This window comes from Marmota monax, unplaced genomic scaffold, assembly GCF_021218885.2.
Source record: "Marmota monax isolate L192 unplaced genomic scaffold, Marmota_monax_Labrador192_F-V1.1 WCK01_AAM20220418_F8-fsc00118, whole genome shotgun sequence".
In the NCBI taxonomy this organism is placed as follows: Eukaryota; Metazoa; Chordata; class Mammalia; order Rodentia; family Sciuridae; genus Marmota; species Marmota monax.
The window spans coordinates 7,298,387-7,325,676 of NW_026695231.1; the positions used below are offsets into that span (position 1 = coordinate 7,298,387).

The 27,290-nt window shown below is 35.2% G+C and overlaps 1 protein-coding gene across 2 annotated transcripts in view; it reads right to left on the reverse strand.

The window, feature by feature from the left end:
* The window catches only part of Rab3gap2 (RAB3 GTPase activating non-catalytic protein subunit 2), a 107,344-nt gene that overhangs the window by 61,672 nt on the left and 18,382 nt on the right, over window positions 1-27,290 (reverse strand). For both annotated transcript variants that reach the window (XM_046438386.2, XM_046438385.1), the window contains exon 2: window positions 18,369-18,433. In XM_046438386.2, coding sequence (XP_046294342.1) covers window positions 18,369-18,433 — 65 coding nt within the window. The remainder of the gene's footprint in view (window positions 1-18,368; window positions 18,434-27,290) is intronic.

The window sequence follows — 27,290 nt, forward strand, 5'->3', positions numbered from 1 at the left end:
TGTATGCAACTTTTTTTCCTCCCCAGTAGTTGAGGATGAAACCCAGGGCTTTGTATATGGTAGGCAAGCACTCTACCACTGAGATATACCCCCAACCCTACAATTATTATAAATACAAAAAAATGAGTATTTACACTTAGCTTGTCCTCCTTGTGAGGCAAAGAGTATTAAAAAAAAAAGGTGAAAAGAAAAATTCCCAATTCTTTTATAGAGTTTTATAATATTCCTTAACAAAATATGTCAAAATGACCAACAAAATACCCACTATAAATAAATCTGTTTGGGATATTAATGCAAAAGTTTTAAATATAAACAAGTAAGACATTAGAAGACTGTCACAAAGGGATCACTTTAGAAATGATTCAGTATTAGGAAATTTATTAAATAACCCTATTCATAGGTAGATAGCTATGCCACGAGCAGTTCAAGGGCAAAGAATAAATTACCCGATGATTGTTATGGCTTTAAGAGATGTAAAATTATTTGATAAAATCTGATATCTTACTTTTTATTTGATCTGAGGTGTTAACATATATCTTAGACTTCATTGCACATCAAGTTTTTTTTCTTTTAAAAAAGGCTGCATAGTATTCGAATCTACAGATACAACAAATGTATTTAACTAGCTCTCTACTGATAAATTATTAGAAATGAAATGTCTGGGTCAATAGTAATGTGCATTAATAAATTTGCTAGATATGCTGAAATTGTTCTCCACCTATGCTGTGTTAAATGTGAAAGTGCCTGCTTTTGCACATATTTTTCAAAAGATATTTTAACTCTGTATCTTTGTCAATCTAATACATAAAAAGTATATATTTAAATTGTATGAGTAAGAATAGGTATTTTCTCTTTTGTGTAAAATATTTTCTCATATGCATACGTAAAAAAGTATGCAAATGTCCCTTTCCTTTGTAGATTTCCTGTTGGGTTGCTGCTCTTTTTTGAACTGATTTATACATCCTCTATACATAAGGGAAAATTGGCCTTTTGAACATTAGAGCTTCCAAATAGTTTTTCCCAATGCTCTGTTTTTCCATGCAGAAATTTTTTATATTTGTATAACTAAATTATTTATCTCTTCCTACCTTACTCAACCTAATATATTATCTTACAGACTGAATTCAAGAGAGTAAGGCAGGGAAGGTATGAGGCTGCTTTCATTTTGAAAAAACATTACATTTTTATGCTTAAAAAATTCTTTTAATGATGCCACAATCATTGTTTATATCCCTAACCCTCAGCCAGCTCATAAATGTAAATTTTTAGTTATATAAAACCAGAAAATGAAATTTCATGTGGCTTGGTATTCTGGTTTCATCTACTGATGACAGGAGAATAAAGAGGCAAAAAACCCAAAATCTTCATTATTTTTCACTCCAACCCCACCCACCCACCCCCCTTTTTAAACCAGAGATTGTACTCAGGGATGCTCTACCACTGAGCAACATTTTCAGTGCCCCACTCCTTTTTAAAAATTTTTTGACACGGTGTTTTGCTAAGTTGCCCAAGATGGTCTCAAACTTGCAATCCTCCTACCATAGCCTCCTGAGTCACTGGAATTCCAGGCATACCCAAGTGTGCACTACTGTGCCTGGCTACATTTTCTATGTCTTCTCTACCATTTTGTCTTTCCTTACAACTATGGGACTAACAGCATATGCTTTTAATCTGCCACAGTAAAGTTGATGCATATAAGTGGGAATTTCATATTATAAAAAATAGGACACAAAAATATTACCATATTATATCATATCATCATTAGAGTTTGATATGCCATAAAATCTAGATATAAACCTTTAGTAGTGCTTCTCAGGAATGCTGCTAGCTTTTCACAAAATGCAAGGATTTTGTGCTTTTAATATAAGCTCTAAATCTCTTCTGATTCACAGCAACGTGGGGAGCAGCTAAACACCTATACAACGGCAACCTCCCAGTCATATGTAATTCTGAATTGTTCCTTGTGACTAAGGCACAGTATTTGATGTATCAGATCAAAAAATATAAAAAGCCTCTAATTACAAAAACCAAGCCCAAATGAAACTTTCAAAAATTATGGAGTGGTAAAAATGTGTTGTTTTCTCATAGACTTACCTATTTGCTACAATCAGAATAAAATCTGCTTTGTTATAACATAAATTTAAAATAGAAAACCGGCCAGGCATGGTGGCACATGCCTGTAATCCCAGCAACTTGGGAGGCTGAGGCAGAAGAATCGCAAGTTCAAAGCCAGCCTTAGCTATTTAAGGAAGCCCTAATAAGCAAATTAGTGAGGCCCTGTCACAAATAAAAGATAAAAAGGGCTGGGGATGTACCTCAGTGGTAAAGCACCCTGGATTCAATCTCTACTACCAAACCAATCAAAATAAAAATGAAATAAAACAGAAACAGGGAACCAGGCGAGGTAAAGGTGGAGAAGAAATTTTACGTAATTAAATTTCTTTCAATAAATCCTCGAAAAGAAGAAAGTCCTTGGTATATCAGGAGACAAACAATGAACATACGATATATAAAGGCAAACAAAGAATGAAAGGATTAAAAAATACATGTCTTAAATTGTTTTGCAATGTTACTTTGTACCCAAGCAAGTTGAGATGTAGAAAGCAAGCCACAGTGACATGAAATTTCTTCTTATGATAAAGAAATCCTTTGGCACCATCCTGAGCATAAGACAGTGTGTCCATTAACAAGTGTTCTGGCACTGATGTGTGTTTGGGTCTGTTCAACTACATCAAGAACACTGAGGCAGGGATGACACTGGTGACTTGGGTTATTTTCATAGGAACACTTGCCAAACACTTTCTATGTGCCAGACACTATGTTAACCCCTTTACATATATCTTAATTTTCAGAGTAACTATATAGAGTTCTATTACTACACCTATTCTGGGACAGGAAAACAGAATTATCATGACAGCTTCCCCCAGGTTACAGGGAGAGTAGGGAGGGATTTGATCTTGAAGGACATGGGGAGCCACTGAAGGAAGGCATTTTTAAGCAGTGAGGCTACCTGGTCAGATCTGTGCACACTGACTCACTCTCACTCCCCTTATCCCCACCCCCCAATTGTCTTGTTTTTAAAACTTTTAAAACATTAATAAGTAGCAATAATAATGACTGTATAACCTGCTTGATTTCAGTTACTTCCTCCCTCTTCTCTCTCACACACACTCTAGAGATGAAAGTTGCCCAAAATAATACTTGCCCTTAAAACTATGATGTACTCTAAATTCTTAAAATTAAATTTTATTATTTAAAAAGTACTGAAAAGCCATGTGTTTTAGTGAGCTTTTTTATTGCTGTGACCAAAACACCCAACAAGAACAATTTAGAGGAAGGAAAATTTACTTGAGATTCATTGTTTCATAAGTCTCAGTCCAGATAGCCAACTCAGTGCTCTGGGCCCAAGGTGAGGCAGCATATCACAGCAGAAAGGCTGAGTAAGGAAGCTGCTCAGCTCATGGCAGGGTCAGGAAGCAGAGAGGGAAAGAGAGGGAAAGGGCCACAGGGAAAACGCACACTGCCAGAGCACAACCCCCAGTAATTCACCTCCTCTAGCCATGACCCACCTACCTATAGAGACCACCCAGTCAGTCCACTCAAACTAGGTTGAATTGATAAAGTTACAGCTCTCATAATCTAACATTTCACCTATGAATATTCCTGCATTAACAGGAGCTCTGGGGGGGACATCTCATATCTAAACCTAACACCACCACAAACTGTTTTCTCCCCAAGTTAAGATAAGCAGTTTATAGTAAATTGTTCTAAGCCAGGATTTCTGAATTTCAGAATTTTTGACATTTTAGGCAAGATAATTCTTCAGTGTTGGGGACTATTCTATGTACTACAAGATGGTAAGTAATATCCTAGACTGCATCCAATAGATGCCAGTAGTACCACGGCATGACAAACAAAACTGCCCCAGACTTTTTCCCCTGGGGTGGGAGGCAAAATTGCCCCAGGCTGAGAACTACTGCTCTAGGCAATAGAAGATCAAAGCAAAGATGAGATGGATCTGAGAATCCTGAGAGCTGAACTGACAAGAGGAGCAAAGGCTCTTGGGGGCCTAGTTTAATGCACAGGGCAGGGACAATGAAATATAAACCAAAAATAAAGAATGTGGACCTGTGGAGCCAACTTAGATGCCCTTTAGTAGATGAGTGGATAAAGAAAATATTGGTATATATATATATATATATATATATATATATATATACACACACACATACACACAATGGAATATTATTCAGCATTAAAAGAATAAAATCATGGCATTTGCAGGTAAATGGATGGAGTTGGAGAAGATAATGCTAAGTGAACTTAGCCAATCCCAAAAAACCAAATACCAAATGTCTTCTCTGATTTAAGGATGCTGATTCATAATGTGGTTGAAAGGGAGGCATGGGAAGGTTAGATGAAATCTAGATAGGGCAAAGGGGAGGGAGAGTAAGAGAAGACGCATGTGGGTAGGAAAGATGGTGAAATGAGACGGACATCATTACCCTAGGTATATGTATGAAGACATGAATAATGTGACTCTACTTTGTGGACAGAGACATGAAAAATTGTGCTCTATATGTGTAATATGAATTGTAATGCATTCTACTGTCATATATAACAAATTAAAACTAAAAAAAAAAAAAGAAAAAAAGAATGTGGATCTGGGCTGGGGCTGTAGCTCAGTGGTAGATCACTTGCCTAGCATGTGTGAGGCACTGGGTTCAATTCTTAGCACCACATATAAATAAATAAAATAAAGTTCCATTGACAACTAGGAAAAAAAAAAAAGAATAAGAAATTCTTCAAAAAAAAAAAAAAAAAAAAAAGAATGTGGATCTGTCTGAAATAGTTCCTGTGTTAGATATTTCAAGAGAGCCTCAAGTCAAAGCAGGAAACTAGATGAAAATACTGGTATAGAGAAGATGGAGGGAAGCCCACTCCAGCTGAACCACAATAAACTGACCTTAGTTTTTGCAACAAAACTTGATTTCTAATTCATAAAGAAAGCTCAGGCAGTGAACCTGACTGTGCAGAACGATGTTTTCTGAAGCTTCACAGAACACCAGCACACATTAAGTAGCTGACAAGATGTAGGCTCATCATTTTGTTTTGTTCCATAAGGACTTGCCTACTAATTAGGTTTTTGGAAAACCTCCCCACAGTAATGGAGCCCATAGTCACTAATATTGTTCCCTTGAAGCTAGTGATCCTAAAAACAACACCATCAAATGACAAGATAGTTAATTTCCCAAGTGAGAAATGAAATTTTTAAAAAAGAAAACAGCACCTCACTGCTTAAAGGTGCTATGAACGCCACGGACTACCTTGGTTTTCCACAAAAACTAGCACCTAGTTACTAAAGTTACATTAAATGCATCTATTATCTTTAAAACATAATCCCTTTTGGGGGTAAGGGAGGGAAATCTATAGTTATGTTTTAGTGTGGCCTATACTTCAAGGCTTCTTCTTAGAATTAAGACCAATAAAATTTTTTTCTTAATCTGTACAAACATGGAAGCCAAGACTGTGGTTATGAAAAGGAATCCTTTCTAAACGACTATAGCATAGAGTTTACAAATTTTCTTTTCTTTTTTTTTTTTTTTTTTAAAGAGGTCCACAAATCTGCCAGGTGTGGTGGCACACACCTATAATCCCAACAGTTTGGGAGGCTGAGGCAGGAGGATCACCAGTTCAAAGCCAGCCTCAGCAACTCAGTGAGGCCCTAAGAAATTTAGTAAGACCCTGCCTCTAAATAAAATTTTAAAAAGGGCTGGGGATGTGGCTTAGTAGTTAAGCATTCCTGGGATCAATTCCAGGTACAAAAAAAAAGTGTATAAAATCTACAAATCTGTCAAATGATTATTCTTTCGTGATGTATCTAATGATAAAATTGCAATAGTATAACCAGCCTTTCAATTATAGTTGGTTACCTCAGGGGCCAGTAAATTATGACTTGGTAAACATAGCAGCAAATATTTTTTTGCTTATCAGGTAAGTGCAGTGATCAGATAGCCACTGAAGTAGCCAAGAGTAGTTTCTCAAAGTTTTCAATTTTAGTACAGTTGAGTCCATCATTTGCATTGTTCCTGACATCCTATTAACTTTCAAAGATATGTATACGTTATAGTGGTGCCAGTAAAATCCAGTGTAATTAAGGGACTGTCAGCAATTCACTATAATTCTTAGTAGTTTACTACTTAAGTCACAAAAATTAAATACTCATCTGCACTTTTAAAGCACGAGACCTAAGTGTTTCAGCAATTTTAAAACACAAAAAGAAAGTAAACAATGCTACATAACGAGGTGTTTTTTTTTTTTTTCCCTCTAGTCGGCTACTAACATATGTAATGCCCAATGTTTTTTAAACGTTCATCTTTTTTTTTTTTTTTTTGGCAGAGAGGGGAACAGGACCTTTATTCCCAAACAAAAATTTATAAAAAATTTCAATATACAAAATGGATGAAAACAGAGATGGAGAAGCTACACAGCACCTCTATGGAACCCTATAGTGTCTTCAAAAAAACAGCATGAAAAGTACCAATTTTGGTCATTTCCAGACTAGAATCTAAAATTTTCAAGTGAAAGATCTTAAGATCTTTTCAAAATTAAATGGGGCAATGCATGGACTCTTTTTAAATTCGATTGCAAATAACCCAAACCAAAAAAAAAATCTCACAAATACAATAACAAAAACCCTATCATTTCAATCTTAACTTTTAAAATTTACTTTTCTTGAGGAAGTTAACCATGATTCAGTACTCTTAAAGTTTTACTTCAAATGTCAATTCAAGTAGAATTAGTTCTGTTATTATTTATTCTTAAATTGCATATACAGAATTTCATTTTTTAAAATTTTTCCACTACTCTCTGCAGGGCACCATCAGTGGGAAGAGGGATTCAGTCATTTTTATAAAATTTTCTATGTGCCCATTCATTTGCTTACTCAAACTGTATAGATCTATAGAAAAATGCCTACATGGATAAATCCTTAAATAACAATGGCTATTCTTAGGTAATGGAAAATTGATTATTTGTAGTTTTCTGTTAACACCTGAATTTTGTGTAGTAAATATGTACCAAAACAACTTAATTACTTGTTAAAAAAATAATAACTGCAATACAAATGTGAACCCAAAAAACATATCTATCTTCTGAACAATTATTTAATACTAAATAATAAATCTATGTGCTTCAATAGGCACTATGGGGTATAATAAACTACCAAATAATTCCTGCTTAGAAACTTGGACAAACAAGAGTAAGGAAAAATTTGAACTAAACATAAATCATAACAGATCTAATAAATAGATCTAATAGTTTAACTAAGTGTTATGAACATTAAATTGCTATTAGAGCTTAGGAAAAAAAAAAACAGGTTATAGTACACATGCCCCCAAAAGACTTTAAAGTGAAAAACAGGACAAGATGACTAAGTTCAAGTTAAAATATTTAAACATACATCAAAACATTAAAATGGCATTTTACACCCCTAGTAAAGATAAAAGTAGAATTAGTTCTGTTATTATTGATAACAAACTAGGAGTCCACAATTTCAAAAATACCTGCAAACAACAGACACCACACACACACACACACACACACACACACACACACACACAAAATCATCTCTGGCTTCTGTTTCCTAACATTTGATTTTTAAAAAATAAGAATGGAGAACAATTTCAGTTTTACAACATAGACACTAGCACACAATCAATGATAAAAAGCAGTTGGCTCATAACTGTTTTTACATCTGCACAGGCCAAATAGGAAAAGGCGTTCTCAGATACTGCTATTTGTAATACAAATTGCAATAACCTTTTATCAAAAATTAAAATGTGTGTACATTTTGCCTTAAAAATTTCAGCTTTAGGAATTTACTCTACTGGAATAATAAGACCAGTTGATCTCTACTGCACATTTACTATGTTCTAGGTATTACTCTAAGCATATTTCATTTAATTCTCATAACAAGCCTATAAATTTGATAATGTTATTAGTCCCACTTTAGAAACAGGGTAATTGAGCTTAGAGAAATTAAGTAATTCATTCAAGGTTTCATAATAAGTAGCAGGGCAGATATTCAGGCCACTTGACTCCTAATCCTGATAATTTATGACCACATGTAACCAAAGATACACTGGTAGATGTAAAAAAGCTTATAACAAGCATTGCTTGTGATGGATGGATGGGTGGGTGAGAGAGAAAATGGGAGGGAAGAAAGAATTTTTACATTAAATTACATCTGGTGTAAAATACCAAGGGTAGAACAATGTGTAAAATTAATTTGGACTTTTAGATTAAAAGGGTGAATTAAACACAAATTTTACTCTCACTCAGCACCAAAACCTCCCCCAAAACAACAGTAAAATGTTTTGTTGGCACTGGTTCTGGACCTGCACACATTCTACCACTGAGCTATACTCCCAGCCAAAAAGTTTTGTTCAGCTTTTTTGTTTGTTTGTGGTGCTGAGGATGGAACCTAGGACCTCATAAATGCTAAGAAAGCACTCTACCACTGGGTTACATCCCCAGCCCCAAATAATTTGTTTTAAAGGCAAAAAGTAACACATAGGAAAAAGCTACAAAATTTTGAGAGAGAGCTAGAAAGAAAATGACAGACGGTAGCTGATTTTACTGTCCCTAGAAGCCAAGCTTCTAAACTGATAAAGAGGAAAGCTGACATGCAGCCCCAGTTGCACTGCAAAACTGCCAACAGGTCTAGAAACTGGTGCCAGGTCCCTTTGGAATTGAAGGCAAGAATGGGGCTAAAATCAGGAGGTATGGTTGAAAGTGGGTAGGTAACCTGCAGCAAGGTCCCCAAATTCCCTCTCTCACTTCATCCAGAAGGTGGCAGAAAATCAGAGGCCCCACCACTAAGCCAGAACTCACTTAACAGAAGGTACTCTGCAGGAAGATAGGGAGAGCAAGTGTGAACTAAAATTAACAACTGTAAATAGAAGGAAAGAAAAATGGGAACTAACTACATAGAAAGACTAAAACCTGTCTCTTAAGCACATAGGCATAATAATACCATCTAAACTGACTGGGACTACTTGTTGCACTATGGCCAAAGATCCAGAAACAACTTAAATTCACTTTTCTTTACTGGCTAACAGTCACGTAACTTACTCTTTGCTAGCAAATCACTTCCCTGGGATCTACTAAAAACGCAATTAATGGTCTTACAGAACAAAAGCTTTGAATCCCTCTCCCCCCAAAAAAGGTCAAGAAATTATGGAGATCAAAACTGCAGAAAAACACTAAAAACCATGGTCTATACCAAAGTTTATGAACCTCAGCACTACTGACATTTTGGGAGGAATTACTCTTTTATTTGTGTGGTGGGATGGGATTATAAAATGCTTACTTGGCAGGAGCCTAGGCCTCCCCCAAATTATGAAACCAAAAACATCTCCAGATAATACCAGGAACAAAATTATCTCCAATTGAGAATTACTGGGCCAGCTTGTATTAACCCTGAGAAGACAGTCACTGGCAAAATCAATGTTTTTCTGAGTCATAGGTCCAAACCCCCAGTGAGAACTAGCTTTAGGAAAGAGACCCTCTGCAGCCCCTGCTCCCGAGTTTAATCTAGGGCACATCTTTGGCATGGTATACTTCTTTTGCCTCTGGCTAACCTGGTGTTTGTGTCTCCTGTATGTCAGATGGTACCAGAGTCTGATGGAAATAATGAAATTAGGCTTCAACCCAATTATTTCTGCTGTAAGAATTTTTAATCAGGCTGTATAATATTCCATTTTTCAGTCTATAGGCAAACATTTCCAGCCAAGATGCTTTCATTCTCTGCCTATCTTAACTGAGGACTTTGACCTAGAACCTTCCTGTGCTGTTTCAGCAAACACTAGCCATTTATGATCAAGCAAACCAATTCTATACTTCCCACCTTTTGTCCTTAATACATCAATAAAGGAAAACCATTAAATCTGCCTCGACAGTTAAAATTTTTTTTTCGATGTAAGCAGCAAAGAGGCAAGCTAGCTTGGTCCTCCATGCGCACACAGCAACTGGTAATGCTGAGAGGCCCGGAGACCAGGGTTTGCAGCAGTTTTATACACTCTTTGGGAAAGGCAGGGACTTCACATACATCACAGCATCTCTTAGCAAATCATCACACATGGCAGGAAAATCATAAAACAACTCTAAAACATGATTAGCACATTCACTGGTGGGAACAAGTTGGGTAAAGGATGATTGGTTAGTACAAGAGGGGGATTCGTTTGAACTGATTGGTTTAAGCCATGAGGGGAATATGTGCTGAACTACGTGGTTTCCCAACATGTTATCAACCACCATAAACTGCTGGGGCGGGGGGGTCATCTGGCATCCCAGGTATTTTTCCTGTCTCATGCTGACTGGAGGTTGCTGGGGGTTGCTATGGGTCCTCACCTAGCCTGACTGAGTCAGGGACACCTGGTGCTGCAGACCTCTCCTGCTATTTGTAGAGCCAGTTAAAATTAAGCCTTTTCAAACTTCTTCCAAACTGCTTTAAATTGCTTTATAGCACCATGCTGAGCAAAACATTCTACTCTATCACTAATTCCTATAGCAAAATAACTATAATTTCAACTAAAAGCCCTTGTAACACTTTGTAAAAACAAAGAAACAAAAAACAGGACAAAACTATCTACCATTAATTATAGGATCAAGCAGTAGTACATTTGCCTTCCTTTCTAATTAGTATAGAAGAAAACCTTTGTTTTGATTTTTCTCCCATCCCAATCCATCTTGAAAGCCTATTCTGCTTACCTTTTCATTCTCTTACATGAATTCTTTCCTTCAAGTGAGAATTCACTTTTTTCACTTATCCAGTTAGAATTGTACCTGACAAAGATCCATTATTCTGGGCATTGTTATGAACTGAATTATATCCCTCTCTACCCTAATTCACAGACTGACTGTGTCTGGAGATAGAGCCTATAAGAAAATAATTAGGTTAAAAGAGGTCCTGAAGCTTGGGCCTTATCCTACAGGACTGATGACCCTTGTTTTTATTTTATTAGGACTAATATCCTTTTAAGGGAAAGAGACACCAGAACTCACTCCTCTGTCCATGTTTGTATAGAAAAAAGGGTAAGTGAGAACACAGAAGACAGTGCAACTCAGGATGAAAGGCCTCATCAGAAACCAATACTAATGGCTCCTTAATATTGGATGTTGAGCCTCCAGAAATGTGACAAAAATAAATTTATGTTGTTTGATTCACCCAGACTACAATATTGTTATGGTAGCCTCAACGGACAAATAAGGGCATGAAATATCTATGGAAAACATGGAAGCTTTGAGAACTGCCAGTGTCATTGATGCATACTTTCTTAAATGTGACACTAGTTACTGCTGAGCATAGATATTAGAATATGCTTTCTCTCAACTTTCTTTTTTTGGGGGGGGGGGTACCAGGGATTGAACCTAGCTAGGGGGCACTTAACCACAGCCTCATCGCCAGCCTCTCCCCCGCTTTTTTTGAGACAGGGTCTTGCTAAGTTGCTTAGGACCCCACTAAGTAGCTGAGACTGGCTTTGAACTTGTGATCCTCCAGCCTCAGCATCCTGAGCTGCTGGGATTACCACACCTGGCCTTTCTTTCAGTTTTTGGTAGAGAAAAAGACTTTATTATTCAGTGAACTTATCTTTAAAAACACCCAGAAAAAGAATACTTTCATTTTTAGATAGTGGTTAGTGAAGGAAAGGCAATATAGAAATAAAACAAACCCAAGCAGTGCAACTGGGTTCCTACAGAAGAGCTCTGTCTCAAAGCACCCTGCAGAATAGGTGGACAAGGAGCCTCATCAATCAGAACCACAGCAAGTAGCCACAACCCTAAGGGGAGCCTGTCCACTCCCACTCTACAAGCCTAGGCCAACTACAGAGCTCCTTCTGCTAAGCTGAGGGACATGTCCCTATCCTTTCAGCATGTACTTGATGCTGTCAGTTTTTGTTTTCCACAATGGTGCTGGGAAGTAGGTTAAGCACTCCCTCAAGTATATCCTAGATTTGGGCTAGGTTGCTCAGTCATTGGAAGTCTTATTCCATATTAATATAATGTCCACCTGAAAATAGAGACCATATCCCTGCAGATCTCCTCACCAAACATGAACCATTTTCCTAGCATGGCCAAGATGAGATTTTCCCAGTAATGGGAAGCCAAGCCCTTCCACTGGTGAATGATCCACTTGTCACCATTTTTATATGCATCATCCTCCCACATGAGTTTAATTTCTTCTTTGAAGAGATAGAAGTTACTGTGGCCATCAGGTCCTTAGGACATATCATATGACTATAAAAACCTTCAAAACTGCTCCAGAGAGTCCAAGGTGCTAATCTGTTTGATATTCTGTTCATAGCTGGGTGAGCTGGTAGCAGAGCCTGGGGTTCTCATGGAGTCCCAGGAAGTATATAGTTGTACTACAGGGAATGTTCTGCCAGTCCAAGGACAGTAACCTTTCTCTTGCTACTAGTCCAACTTGTCTTATCTTGATTTTTCTCCCTCACCATATTTCAGTGCATTCTTTTCTTCATTCTGATCATGGTCCCCACTGTCATCATCTTTCAAGGTGTTGAATTTGTACCTTTTGCTGCTGTTGTCTCTGCTTCACAGAGTGACTTCCACTCTGTTGAGTCCAGAATACACTTTCTTCACTAAGCTCTTATTATAGCTGACACCTTGGAACCAGAAAAAGCTAAAGAGGATTTCTCTTTTCTTACAAAGGCCTCTTCTGGATCCCTGGTATTAAGTCTCTCTGAATACAAAAGCCCTTTACTCTCTAATGCCATAAAAATGAGAAACTACTCTCAAAGAGCTAACAACTTGTGGAGATAAAAAGCACCCTGGAGTTTTTACAGTTTTCTGCTGAACTCAATAGCAGCCAATTGGCCACTCGATCAGCATTCAGTGGCACTGGCTCCTATTCCACTTTACTCTTTGCTACCTCTATCTGTCATTTATCTACACACCACTGCAGTATTCCTATTGATCAAAACACAACAGCTCTCCAAATGTCAGGCTAACAAAGAAGAAAAGTTTACCATCCTCTGTTGGCAACCAATAGAGAACCTTATCATTACATTTACAGCACCTTGATACAATGATGCCTGACTTCAACGTATTATACTTCTTCTACTTCTGGTGTCCTCTATAATGTGGATAAGACATAAGTGCATTCAGAGAAGGTAGGTTTTGAGTTTGCTGACTATTCTCAGCAAAAGAGAGTAGCAAGTTTCCTTTCAATTCCCTATTTTTCTACTGGGCAGCAATATCTGTTACCTTGACTAGAGCTTGTACTTGTACTTGTACATTTTACACATTTGCCAAATTTTACTCTGATTCTTATTATACCTCTGGAGCCAATTATGCCTTTGAGGTTGTTCATAACCATTGAAAAACAACAGAAGTCTTATCTTAACTGAGTAAAATCTATTAATCCTGATATAGCTGTGAATGTGAAATAAAAGAAAGAGAGGAAGAATCCAAGATCACAAGCAAAAAAATATCAGCAAGGCCATGAAACAGAATAAATTATGACTAAACAGAAGTTAGTCTGTGTTTTTAATATGCATAATTCTAGTTATTTGAAGTGTTCAGAACAGGCAAATCTATGGACAGAAAGTAAATTAGTGGTTGAGGCTGGGAAGAAGAGAAGAATAGGGAGCGACTACTAACGGATATGGGTTTCTGTTTGGAGTGATGAAAATATTATGGAATTAAATCACAGTAATAGTTATACAAAGTTGTGAATACTAAAAACAGTAAATTGTATACTTTCAAGGTGAAATTATATGGTATGTGAATCATATTAACGTAATTTGTATTTAATATAACAAAAATGTTAAAAATCTGAGCAACTGAATTGTACAATAAAAATATTTGCTGAACACAAAAGAATAAAGGAGTAAAAAATAATTTAAAAAATATGAGTTATAGAAAACAAACAGCAATTTTACAGATATAAATTTAACCATATCAATAATTATATCAAATAAAAATAAATTATTCACTCCAATCAAAAGTCAAGATTGTCAGACTGACTAAAAGGCAAGATTATATGAATAGGCTAAAAGGACAAAAAGAAATACACCATGAAAACAGTGACCAAAAAAGAGCTGGAGTGGCTATAGTATCAGACAAAATAGACATTAACATAATGAACATCACTAGAGATAAAGAGAACTACTTCAGAATGAGGTATCACATATACATCTACATTCATATTGATGTATAATATGTGCTTCCTGATAGAATCCAAAAATACAAGAAGCAAAAACTGACAAAAACTGAAAAGGGAACTAGATAATTGCACAATAACAGATGTAGATTTCAATTATCTTATTTCAATAATAGATAGAACTAATGAAGAAAAAAAAATCAAGAGTATAGAAGATATAAATAACACTACTAACCAACCTAACCCAACTGAAATACATAGAACTCTTTACCCATTAAGAGAAGAATGCATATTCTTTTCATACATATGAAACATATACGAAGACATAAAACAGTGTTGATAAATCTAGAAGTTTTGGAAGTATACAAAATGTGTTCTCTACCAGCATCAGATTAGAAATAATCAACAGAAAGAAATCTGTCAAAATCACAAATACAGTAGTACCCCACCCTTATCTGTGGTTTTGCTTTCTGTGATCAACTATGATCAGTCCAAAATTATTAAATAAAAAATTTCAGAAATAAATAATTCATTAGTTTTAAATTGTGCATTTTTCTGGGTAGCATGATGGTATCTCAGACTACCCCATTCCAATATGCTCCAATATGACCAAGTCATGAATTATGCCTTTTGTTCAGTATATCACACTTGTATGTGCTACCTGCCCATTAGTTACTTAGTAGTTACCTCAGTTATTAGCAAGAGACTGTCTGGGTATCACATGCTTGTGTGCAAGGATAATGATGCTGGCAATTTTATTATGGTATATTATTAAAATCATTCCATCTTATTACTGGTTATTGTTGTTAATTTCTTATCATGCCTAATTTATAAATGAAACTTTATCCCAGGTATGTATATATAGAATAAAGGTAACGTATATAGGATTTGAAACTATCCATGGTTTCAGACATAAATACACTGGGGATCTTGAGATGTATCCTCCCTCTCTAATACAGGGAGGCTATTATATTTGGAAATTAAACAATATATTTCTAACTAACCCCACAGATCAAAAAAGGAAGCACACAAGAAATCAGAAAATATTTTTAACTGAATGAAACTGAAAATATAACATATAAAAAGTTGTGGGATGCAACTAAATCACCAGTTAGAGGGTAATTTATGGCTTTATATTACAAGAGAAGATAAATTTAGGGGCTGTGGTTGTGGCTCAGTGGCAGAGCGCCTGCCTAGCATGTGTGAGGCACTATGTTCGATTCTCAGCACCACATATAAATAAATAAAGATCCATTGACAATTAAAAAAATATTTTTAAAAAACCAAGAAGATAAATTTAAAATAAGTAATCTACAATTCCATCTTAAGAAGCTAAACAAAGAACAATTCAAACTCAAAGTAAAGAGGATTAAAGCTAAGAAAAACAATAGAGAAATCATTGAAACTAAATTTTGAAACAGCTTTTAAAAAAAAAAAATCAAAATCGAAAAATTTTAGGTGGACTGAGAATAAAGTAGAGAAAACACAAATTATCCAGATCAGGAATGAAAGAAAGGATCTCTCTGGTGATATTATAAAAATTAAAATGATGAATGAAGCAGTTGCTATTTCTAGGTATCATCTCTTATTCTGTTCCAACAGGGTTTGGCATCCCTTTTTTTTTTTTTCCAGGTTAAAATGGTACTGGTTCACTTTCTTTCAGAATACATGCCTGCTTTGGCTCCTATCATTATCAAGACCCAAGCCTTGATCTAATTAAAACATTAAAAAAAGTAAATAATTATAAAATATGCCCAGTGCAGTCACACAAACATGTATTGGGGGGGGGGGGCCTTCCTCGATTGCTTTGTGGGAAACTACCTCAAGCTCATACATTTCTAGGCAGAACCCAGTCAGTTTTAATGAAGGCAGAGACAGAGTAGTCAAGTATCCATTTTAACATAGCATTAGAACAGCAAAGGACAAGGCATTTAATTGCTGCAGTGGTAGGACTCAATACTATTCAACATGTCCCAATTTTCCTAGAGGTTTTCAGAAATGGCTCCCTGTACTTAATCTCCCCATGGAGCTTTTCCATAAATCTCAATAACATGAGCACATTCCTATTCTTAGCACATGATGCTCTTGTGTTTTTCCTCCATACCTATTATCTTTCTTGTCTTTCCCAACTCGATAGGACACACCATCCCTTCAGTTGTTCAAGCCAAATACATGGGAGAGTTTTAAAAAAATTATCATGGATATTTCAAACATTAACAAAAATAAACAGAATGATACTTATTACCCACCTTTTGAGAATGTCAACATTTTGCCAATCAAGTTTTATTTATTTCATACCATTCCCCAGAATAAAGAAGCTATTCTTGATTTTTCATTTTCCTTTTGTCTCTCATAACCAACCCACTGGCAAGTCTTACTGTCATCTCCAAAACTTATCCACAGTCCATTTCTTATTTTCACTATTACCACCTTAATCAAGATGCTCTCACTTCTCAAACTATAGCAACAGCCACCTAATTGGTCTCTCTGCCTCCACTTTTGCTCCCTACTTCAACCTATTTAAAGAGACTTCAAGGAAAACTACAGAAATCGGGTAAGTTTGGTTTCCCAAAACATTTAGGATAAGCTCCAAACTCATTAAACTTTACATCACAAATGTTTACTTCTCTGACTGGACCTTGGAGCAGTCCTACAATGCCACAATAGACTTTTTCATGTTCCTTAAACTCCAAGGCCTTTCCTGCCTCAGAGGTTTCACATGAGCTGGCCTAAAGTGCTCTTTGCCAGATCTTCACCTCATTGACTTTATGTTGTTTTTTACATCTCAGTTTTGAAAGGCCTTCCCTGAGCTATCGTAGTCACTCAATCACTTGCTGTAACATAACCATTTGAATTCTCTGAATACCTACTTAATATACTATTTAATATTGAATATACTACTTAATACTTTTCACCTGTCTTTCTTTTTTTATTTCTCTCTCCCCATTAGAGTGTAAGCTCCTGGGAACAAGGACTATAAGACGGCCTACGCAGTAAATATATTCATTCTTTCTTCAGAAATAAAAAAAAAAAATCCTGATTTTTGTTCAGGTATCAATTCCTTTTCTGTGTAGCCAGAGAAAAGCTAACCCTCTTATGCTCCACCTTCAAGGATGGTGTGGATAGTTTAGATGAGAACATGTAGCACAATACTGGCCAAGAAAATTTAAGGTAAGATTTGGTAGAGGATTCTGAGAAAGTTGTTCCTTTCTCCTAAAGAGTCATAGAAAGACAAATTCTTTTTCTCTGTCTGGTCATGAATGAAGAAACATGTTTCCACATGACATTTGTGAGAGAAACAAGTCTCAGGATGAAGCCAACACTGAATGTACAAAGTAGACAAAAGGGAAGAACTTGCTAATATGGTTAAATTGCCTGATCAACCCATCTAGGAGCTATCCTGTCTCTGGACCTCCTCCTACGTGATCTAATAACATTTCTTATTTAAGCCAGTTTAACATAGATTTTCTATTACACATACATAAAAATATCATAACACACACAGGAACTTTACCTACTTGCTCACTGCTATCTTCCTAGCACCCAGGAAAATGCCTACAGTTTGGTGGGCACAACAAACATTTATTGAATGAATAAGTAAAAGAGTCTTTAAAAAAAAAAACTTATGAGAGATAAAGAATCCTAAAACAACCACTCCCCTCTAGCCAACTGCTATAGTTTGCATTATCCCTAAAAAAGTATGTGTTAGAAACTTAGTCCCCAATGCAACAGTATGTGAAAGTGAGGCCAAATAAGAGGTGATTAGGCCATGAGAGCAGAGTGGATGGATTAATGCTACAATCGAAGCAGTGGGTTCATTATCATAGGAGTCATTTTGAGTTTGGCCCCGTTTCACAAACACTCTTTCTCCCTTTCTCTGTCTTGCCTTCTCCAGTGTAGTGATGCAAAAAGAGGCCTTGCTAGATACTGGCCCCTTGATCTTAAACTTCAGTATTTATAAGCAATTATAAAGTACTCAGTCTCAATGTTATAGCGTGGACAAGACACACAATGAAGTCATTAAGGTCCTTAAGAACAAGTATCAAGTTAGGTACTATTAAGTAAACATAAAAACTTTCTTGACATAGATTTTAAAATGTCAACCTAATATTGAAACATTCAACATCATTACAAAAGGAAAACGTCCCTATCAAAAAACATGCAAATATTTATAAAGACTTACAGGTTCTTGGGGTTCTGTTTCTTCCCAGGCTCCCCAACCATCATCTTCCCAGTTTGTTGATTTACCTATTTTTTAAAAAAGATAAAAAGTGCTTATATGAAATGTAGGGCTGAAAATATTTTAAAAACATTACCTCTATACATAATAGAACCCATCCCTTTATAATACTGACATTATGGAAGAAAACTAAGGCAAAATGTACTACATCAGAATTTTGTGACTTGTAGTAATAATCAGATAACATTAGCCCTACTGAATTCCCAAATCTATGTTCTAGTAAAATCATGTGCAAGTTATTTGGATCTTAAGAAGTTGGACATTAAGTACGTCCACATTTAAGTCAAACAGCAAGATGACCTTAAAAATTTTTAAATGACAAATGTTGTTACCTAAGACATAATACAAATACACACAGTGACAAAAACACATCTAATATTTCACATGACTTATTTTTTGATAAGTCAAAGTATCAGTGGAAAAGAACTAAATTTTGAAATAAGACCAGCCTACGAGTTCTGTACCCTTTTCCAATATTCTGATTTCTTGGATGTAGTAACAACATCGTGGATTAAAATAAGCTGATCACTAAACAATGCAACAAGGAATTAAAAGCCTCTCAGTATAGAGTATCATTCCCTATATTGCTCATGGTTTTTTTAAATATTTAATTTATTTTATTTTTAAAATACATGACAGTGGAATGTATTACAATTCTTATTACACATACAGAGCACAATTTTTCACATCTGTTTATATATAAAGTATGTTCACACCAATTCATGTCTTCATACATGTACTTTGGATAATGATGTCTATCACATTCCACCATCATTGCTAACCCTCTGCCCCCTCCCTTCACCTTCCACCCCTCTACCCTATCTAGAGTTCATCTATTCCTCCCATGCTCGCCCTCCCTATCCCTTTATGGGTCAGTCACCTTATATCAGAGAAAACATTCAGCATTTTTTTTTTTTTTGGATTGGCTAACTTCACTAAGCATTATTTTCTCCAGCACCATCCATTTACCTGCAAGTGTCCTGATTTTATTCTCTTTTATTGCTGAGTAATATCCCATTGTGTATATATGCCACCTTTAATCCATTCATCTACCGAGGGACATCTAGGTTGGTTCCACAGTTTAGCTATTGTGAATTATGCTGTTGTAAACATTGATGTGGCTGTGTCCCTGTAGTATGCGGTTTTTAAGTCCTTTGGGTGTAGACCAAGGAGAAGGATAGCTGGGTCAAATGCTGGTTCCATTCCCAGTTTTCCAAGAAATATCCATACTGCTTTCCATATTGGCTGCACCAATTTGCAGTCCCACCAGCAATGTATGAGTGTGCATTTTTCCCCACATCCTCACCAACACTTATTGTTGTTTGTATGCATAATAGCTGCCATTCTAACTGGAGTGAGATATCTTACAGTAGTTTTGATTTGCATTTCTCTAATTTCGAGAGATGATGAGCATTTTTTCCTATATTTGTTAATGGATTGTATATCCTCTTCTGAGAAGTGTCTGTTCATGTCCTTGGCCCATTTATTGATTGTGTTTTTTTTTTTTTTTTTGGTACTTAGCTTCTTGAGTTCTTTATATACCCTAGAGATTAGTGCTCTATCTGATGTGTGAGAGGTAAACATTTCCTCCCAAGATGTAGGATTTCTATTCACCTCACAGATTGTTTCTTTTGCTGAGAACCTTTTTAACTTGAGTCCATCCCATTTATTGATTCTCGGTTTTAATTCTTGTGCTATAGGAGTCTTATTAAAGAAGTTGGGGCCTAATCCCACATGATGAAGATTAGGACCTACTTTTTCTTCTATTAGATGCAGAGTCTCTGGTTTAATTCCTAGATCCTTGATCCACTTTGAGTTCTGTGCATGGTGAGAGACAAGGGTTTAATTTCATTTTGTTGCATATGGATTCCCAGTTTTCCCAGCACCATTTGTTGAAGAGGGTATCTTTTCTCCAATGCATGTTTTTGGGCCTTTGTCTAGTATAGGATAATTGTAATTTTGTGGGTTAGTCTCTGTGTCCTCTGTTCTGTACCACTGATCTACCAGTCTGTTTTGATTGCAATACCATGCTGTTTTTGTTACTTTTGCTCTGAGTATAGTTTAAGGTCTGGTGTAGCGATACCACCTACTTTACTCTTCCTGCTAAGGATTGCTTTAGCTATTCTGGGTCTCTTATTTTTCCAGATGAATTCCATGATTGCCTTTTCTATTTCTTTGAGGAATGACATTGGGATTTTGATCGGAATTGCATTAAATCTGCATAATGCTTTTGGTAATATGGTCATTTTGATAATATTAATTCTGCCTATCCAAGAGCAAGGTAGATCTTTCCATCTTCTAAGGTCTTCTTTGATTTCTTTCTTTAGGGTTTTGTAGTTTTCATTGTATACATCTTTCATTAAGTTGATTCCCAAGGTTTTTGTTTTGTTTTGTTTTGTTTTGAGGCTATTGTAAATGGGGTAAGTTTTCCTCGTTTCCCTTTCTGAGAATTTTTCACTGATATACAGAAATGCCTTTGATTTATGGGTGTTGATTTTATATCCTGCTACTTTGCTAAGTTCATTTACTAGTTCTAGAAGTTTTGTGGTGGAGCTTTTTGGGTCTTCTAGGTATAGAATCATATCACAATAGTGCTAATTTAAGTTCTTCTTTTCCTATTAATTCTTTCATCTAATTGCTCTGGCCAGTGTTTCAAGAACTATGTTAAATAGAAGTGGTGAAAGAGGGCATTCCTGTCTTGTTCCAGTTTTTAGAGGGAATGCCTTCAATTTTTCTCCATTTATAATAATGTTGGCCTGGGGCTTAGGATAGATAAGCCTTTACGATGTTGAGATATGTTCCTGTTACCCCTAGTTTTTCTAGAGTTTTAAACAAGAAGGGGTACTGTATTTTGCCAAAAGCCTTTTCTGCATCTATTGAGATGATTAAATAATTCTTCTCTGCATATACTGATGTGATGAATTACATTTATTGATTTCCTTATGTTGAACCAACCTTGCATGCCTGGGATGAATCCCACTTGATCATGGTGCACAATCTTTTTGTTATATTTTTGTATTCAATTTGCGAGAATTTTATTGAGAATATGTGCATCTATGTTCATTAGAGATATTGATCTAAAGTTTTCTTTCTTTGATGTGTCTTTGCCTGGTTTTGGCATCAGGGTGATATTGGCCTCATAGAATGAGTTTGGAAGTGCTGCCTCTTTTTCTATTTCCTAAAATAAATTGAAGAATATTGGTATTAGTTCTTCTTTAAAGGTCTTGTAGAACTTGGCTGTATATCTATCTGGTTCTGGGTTTTTCTTGGTTGGTAGTCTTCTGATGGTGTCTTCTATTTCATCACTTGATATTGGTCTGATTAAACTGTGTATATCTTCCTGATTGAATCTGGGCTAATTGTATGACTTAAGAAATTTGTCGATGCCTTCAATGTTTTCTATTTTATTGAAGTATAAGATTTCAAAATAATTTCTAATTATCTTCTGTATTTCTGTAGTGTCTGTTGTGATATTACCTTTTTCCTCACGTATGCTGGTAACTTGAGTTTCTCTCTCCTCCTCTTCATTAGCGTAGCTAAGGGTCTGTCAATTTTATTTATTTTTTCAAAGAACCAACTTTTTGTTTTGTCAACTTTTTCAATTGTTTCTTTTGTTTCAATTTCATTGATTTCAGCTCTAATTTTAATTATTTCTTGCCTTCTACTGCTTTTGCTGTTGATTTTTTCTTCTTCTTCTAGGGTTTTGAGATGTAATGTGAGGTCATTTATTTGTTGACTTTTTCTTCTTTTAAGGAATGAACTCCTTGCAATGAATTTTCCTCTTAGAACTGTTTTCATAGTGTCCCAGAGATTTTGATATGTTGTGTCTATGTTCTCATTTACCTCTAAGAATTTTTTTAATCTCCTCCTTGATGTCTTCTGCAACCCATTGTTCATTCAGTAACATACTGTCTGGTCTACAGGTGCTGGAGTAATTTTTATTTTTTGTCATTGATTTCCAATTTCATTCCATTATGATCTGATAAAATGCATGGTAGTATCTCCACTTTTTTGTATTTGCTAAGAGTTGCTTTGTGGCATATTATTATATGGTCTATTTTAGAGAAGGATCCATATGCTGCTGAGAAAAAAGTGTATCCACTTGATGCAGGTTGAAATATTTTATATATGTCAGTTAAGTCTAAGTTATTGATTGTATTATTGAGTTCTATAGTTTCTTTATTCAACTTTTGTTTGGAAGATCCATCCAGTGGTGAGAGAGGTGTGTTAAAGTCACCCATGTTTATTGGGTTGTGGTCAATTTGACTCTTGAACTTGAGAAGACTTTGTTTGATGAACATAGCTGCACCATTGTTTGGGGCATATATATTTATGATTGTTATGTCTTATTGGTGTATGGTTCCCTTGAGCAGTATGTAGTGTCCCTCTTTATTCCTTTTGATTAACTTTGGCTAGAAGTCTACTTTATTTGATATGAGAATGGAAACCCCTGCTTGCTTCTGCAGTCCTTGTGAGTGGTATGATCTTTCCCAACCTTTTACCTTCAGTCTGTGTATGTCTTTTCCTATCAGATGAGTCTCCTGGGGCAGCATATTGTTGGGCCTCTTTTTTAATCCAATCTGCTATCCTATGTCTTTTGATTCGTGAGTTTAAGCCATTAACATTCAGAGTTATTATTGATACATGATTTGTATTTCCAGCCATATTTGTTTATTTTTGTTATTTAACTTGACTTAATTTTCTTCTTTGATTAGTTTTTTTCCTTAGAGCATTCACTCCCTCTCCTGATTTTCATTGTTATTTTTCGTTTCCTCTTCATGAAATATTTTTCCAAGGATGTTTTGTAGTCCTGGTTTTCTAGCTATAAATTCTTTTAACTTTTGTTTATCATGGAAGATTTTTATTTCATCTTCAAATCTAAAGCTTAATTTTGCTGGATACAAGATTCTTGGTTGGCACCCATTTTCTTTCAGAGCTTGATATATGCTGTTCCAAGATTTTGTAGATTTCAGGGTCTGTGTTGAAACCTACATTGCCCATGTTATTTTTTTTAATTGATAAACCTTTATTCATTTATTTGTTTATATGTGGTACTGAGAATCGAACCCAGTGCTTCACTCATGCTAGGCAAGTGCGCTAACACTGAGCCACAACCCTGGCCCCATGTTACTTGTTTTTATACAATTATTTTGGAATTTATCAGAAGACATAAAACTATCATTTTCTGGGCAATTATACTGAAGTTAACATTAGATCCTTTATATGAATTACCTCAAATTAAATTTTCAAATTTGATAAAGTTCAAATAAAACTTCAGGACCAAGAATTACATTGTAGAATTTTTATTTAAATTTTATCAAACTTTTAATTTTATTTTTAGTAATGCATATAATGTACCTAATGCTTTTTCAAATTCAGGATCCTGCATTTACTAGCTCTTGACCACAAGTAAATTACTCCGTATCTTTGAGCTCTGATTCTCTTACTACAAAATCATGAAAAAAAAAATATTACTTATGTCTAATGGGGTTGTTGTACGGGTTTAAATCAAATAACATTCTAAAGTATTATATGCCTGGCATATAATAAGTTCTCAGTGGTAGTTATCAATATTTAGCTATTAAAATATAATGGTAAGATTATAAAAATATATTGGTAGTTATCAATATTTAGCTATTAAAATATAATGGTAAGATATGGAGTTATGTGAGGCACTGGGTTCAATTCTCAGCACCACATTTAAATAAATAAAATGAAGGTCCATCAACAACTAAAAAAAAATTTTTAAAATATATAGGGCTGGAGTTGTAGCTCAATGGTAGAGCACTTGCAGAGAATGTGTGAGGCACTGGGTTTGAATGTCAGCACCACATGTAAACAAATAAATAAAGGTCTACTGACAACTAAAAATTTTTTTTAAATATATATAATGTTATAAAATATAAATATTATTTTTAAACAATCAATTTTAAAATTCTTGGGGAAATCAATTTAAAAGAGCAAACTGATTTTGATGGCTTCCAGGGAAAAGGAAACAAACAAAACTTTCACTTATATACAAGGTTTTAAAAGTTGCAGAAATAAATTATAGAGCTGACAAAAAAAAATTGTTACAGTCTGATACTTAGAATCATTGCTCAATTAGCTTGTGGTAATAGTTTAATCATTGCTACTTAAATGCCAAATAATTACTTCCAAATATGCAAAACACATTGCTAGGCATATATTAAGTCCTAAAATAGCACTATATTTGATTAAAACTGCACAATTTATAGATGATTTCCATATACGAGTTAATTAACAATTATAAGTGCTCTGTGAAATACCATGTGCCAAGCCTTGCAGCAGGAGCCAAGAAAAATACATATTCCTTGTCTTTAAAGAATTCATGATCTTTGGCTGGGGTTATGGCTCAGTGGGTGGTAGAGTGCTTTCCTAGCACATGTGAGGCACTAGGTTCTATCCTCAGCACCATGTAAAAATAAAGTTATTGAGTCCAACTACAACTAAAAAATAAATATTAAAAATTAATTAATTAATTAATTAGCCAGGTGCAGTGGCATGTGCCTGTAATCCCAGTGGCTCAGGAGGCTGAGGCAGGAGGATTGCAAATTTAAAGCCAATCTCAGCAATAGAGAGGCAACTCAGTGAGACCCTGTCTCTAAATGAAACACAAAATAGGGCTTGAGATGTGGCTCAGTGGTTGACTGACCCCAGGTTCAAACCTTGGTACCCAAAATAAATAAATAAAATAAACGTATTGTGTCCATCTATAATTAAAATTTTATATATATATATATACATATATATATATATAAAAAATTATATATATATATATATATATATGAAATAAATTCATGATCTTGTGTAGGGGACAAATATGTAACTATAATACATGGTAAGTGCTATAATCCACTACTGTAGGAACTTGGAAGAGAGAGTGAGAGATTAAAAAAATATACAATATAGAGTCCTTCTAAACTAAGTCTTCATAAAGTAGCTACAAATTTTCAAATATACTGGGAAAACATGAATAAGAAAAGGCAACGTGGCAAAAAGATGAAATGCATGTAACATGTAATGAACACTTCTACATGCATAAGTGCTTTATGGACATTAATTCACTTAAATACCACAAGGATATTTCTGCCTCATTTTACAATGAGAAAACACATTCATTACTTATAGAGTTTATGCAGATTGACCAAGATCACAAAGGATTAGGGGGCACAGTGGGGCCTGAAATGAGGTTGGCCTGAGTTCCACAGCCCATGCTTCTATCATGCTACACTTCCTCCTAACAGGGCTCACAGAGAAGGAAAAGATTAGCAAAGAGTGGTGTTTATATTTAAGGCTGAAAGTAAGAAAGTTCTTATTATTTTAAAATAGAAACACTTCCTTGATATTGAGATTTAGAGGGTTTTGTTTTTGTTTTTTTAATCTTGGAAAAGCACAGTTTGTTCTTTGGCAATTAATTCAGTTAGGCAATCTCCCTATTCTTCTAATTTTCCAACTGCACTGACACCAATTGTTTTATTGTGAGTTGATGGTAGACAACTAGGCCATTCCATTTACAGTCTTACGATATGCACTGTCTCTTGTACAAGGAATTAAAATCCCATGATCCAAAATTTCTATAAAAATGTATATATTAAATAACCACCACATCAAAAAGACCATGCAGAACTTAAAGCCCTTCAGAAATACCAGTTAATTAATTCATTCAACAAACAGCATCTTTTATCTTCAGTCATTGTGCTAAGGGATGGATATATGAAAGCAAATAAGCCTTCAAAGAGTTCAGTTTATGCACATTACCTCTGTTAAATGATGTACAAAACAAAACTAAAAAAAAGGTTTTATTTCTCCTTCTTTTAAGTACAAAAAGTACCTGACTCAATTCACAAATGACTCATACAGCCTAAATGGAAGACCACAGTAATTTGTATTTCCTATCTCTGCAGAGACCCAATATTATTTTGTGCCAAAATTCAAAATATCCAAGTAGAGAAAGACCTTGAGAAGTACTTTATACTACACATTCATGTTCATGAAGGAATCTCTCACTATCACAGGAATACATTTTCCCAAAGAAGTCAGGGTATAAACCAATTAATACACTATTATTTATGTAGATAATAGGTATTTTTGTAGATTACTCTATAATGCTAAATCTATTTACAATTATCAGTATGAGAAAATGCATTCCAAATTCTAGTCAAATAAAAATGGTAAACATTTTGCAAACTGGACACTACCACTGTGACTATTCCTAGGCAGTGTTAGTGATATAATTTTTTTTGATGTCCTAGCTTCTCTTGAAAATCACTTGATACTGTCTTGCAAGCTACCAGTTGACAGTTATTGTCAGCTGTTAAAAAGTGTTAGCATCCACCAGGTGTAGTGGTGCATGCCTGTAATCCCGGTGGCTTGGGAGGCTTAGGTAGGAGGATCCAAAGTTCAAAGCCAGCCTCAGCAACTTAGTGAGGCCCTAAGCAACTCAGCAAGACCCTGTCTCTAAATAAATATGAAAAAAAAAAATGGTCTGGGGATGTGGCTCAGTGGTTAAATGCCCCTGAATTCAATTCCCAGTATTAAAAAAAAAAAAAAAAAAAAAAAAGTGTTAGCATCCTAGCACTTTACCAAAGTTATCCCTTATGCTTTCAAATTATGCAAGCAAGCCAAGCACATGAGGGGAGGGGGAGGAATGATGGTTTATATTGGAAAAAATAGCTGATAAATATCTAATAAAGATGTCATTCATGTTAAGAATTTTATTCAGGCAAAGTTTTTTTCTTCTGATAATCTCCCTATGAAGGATAGTGTTCATCCAAAGCAGTGTCTCTCTCTTTTTTTAATATATATATATATATATATATATATATATATATATATATTAGTTGT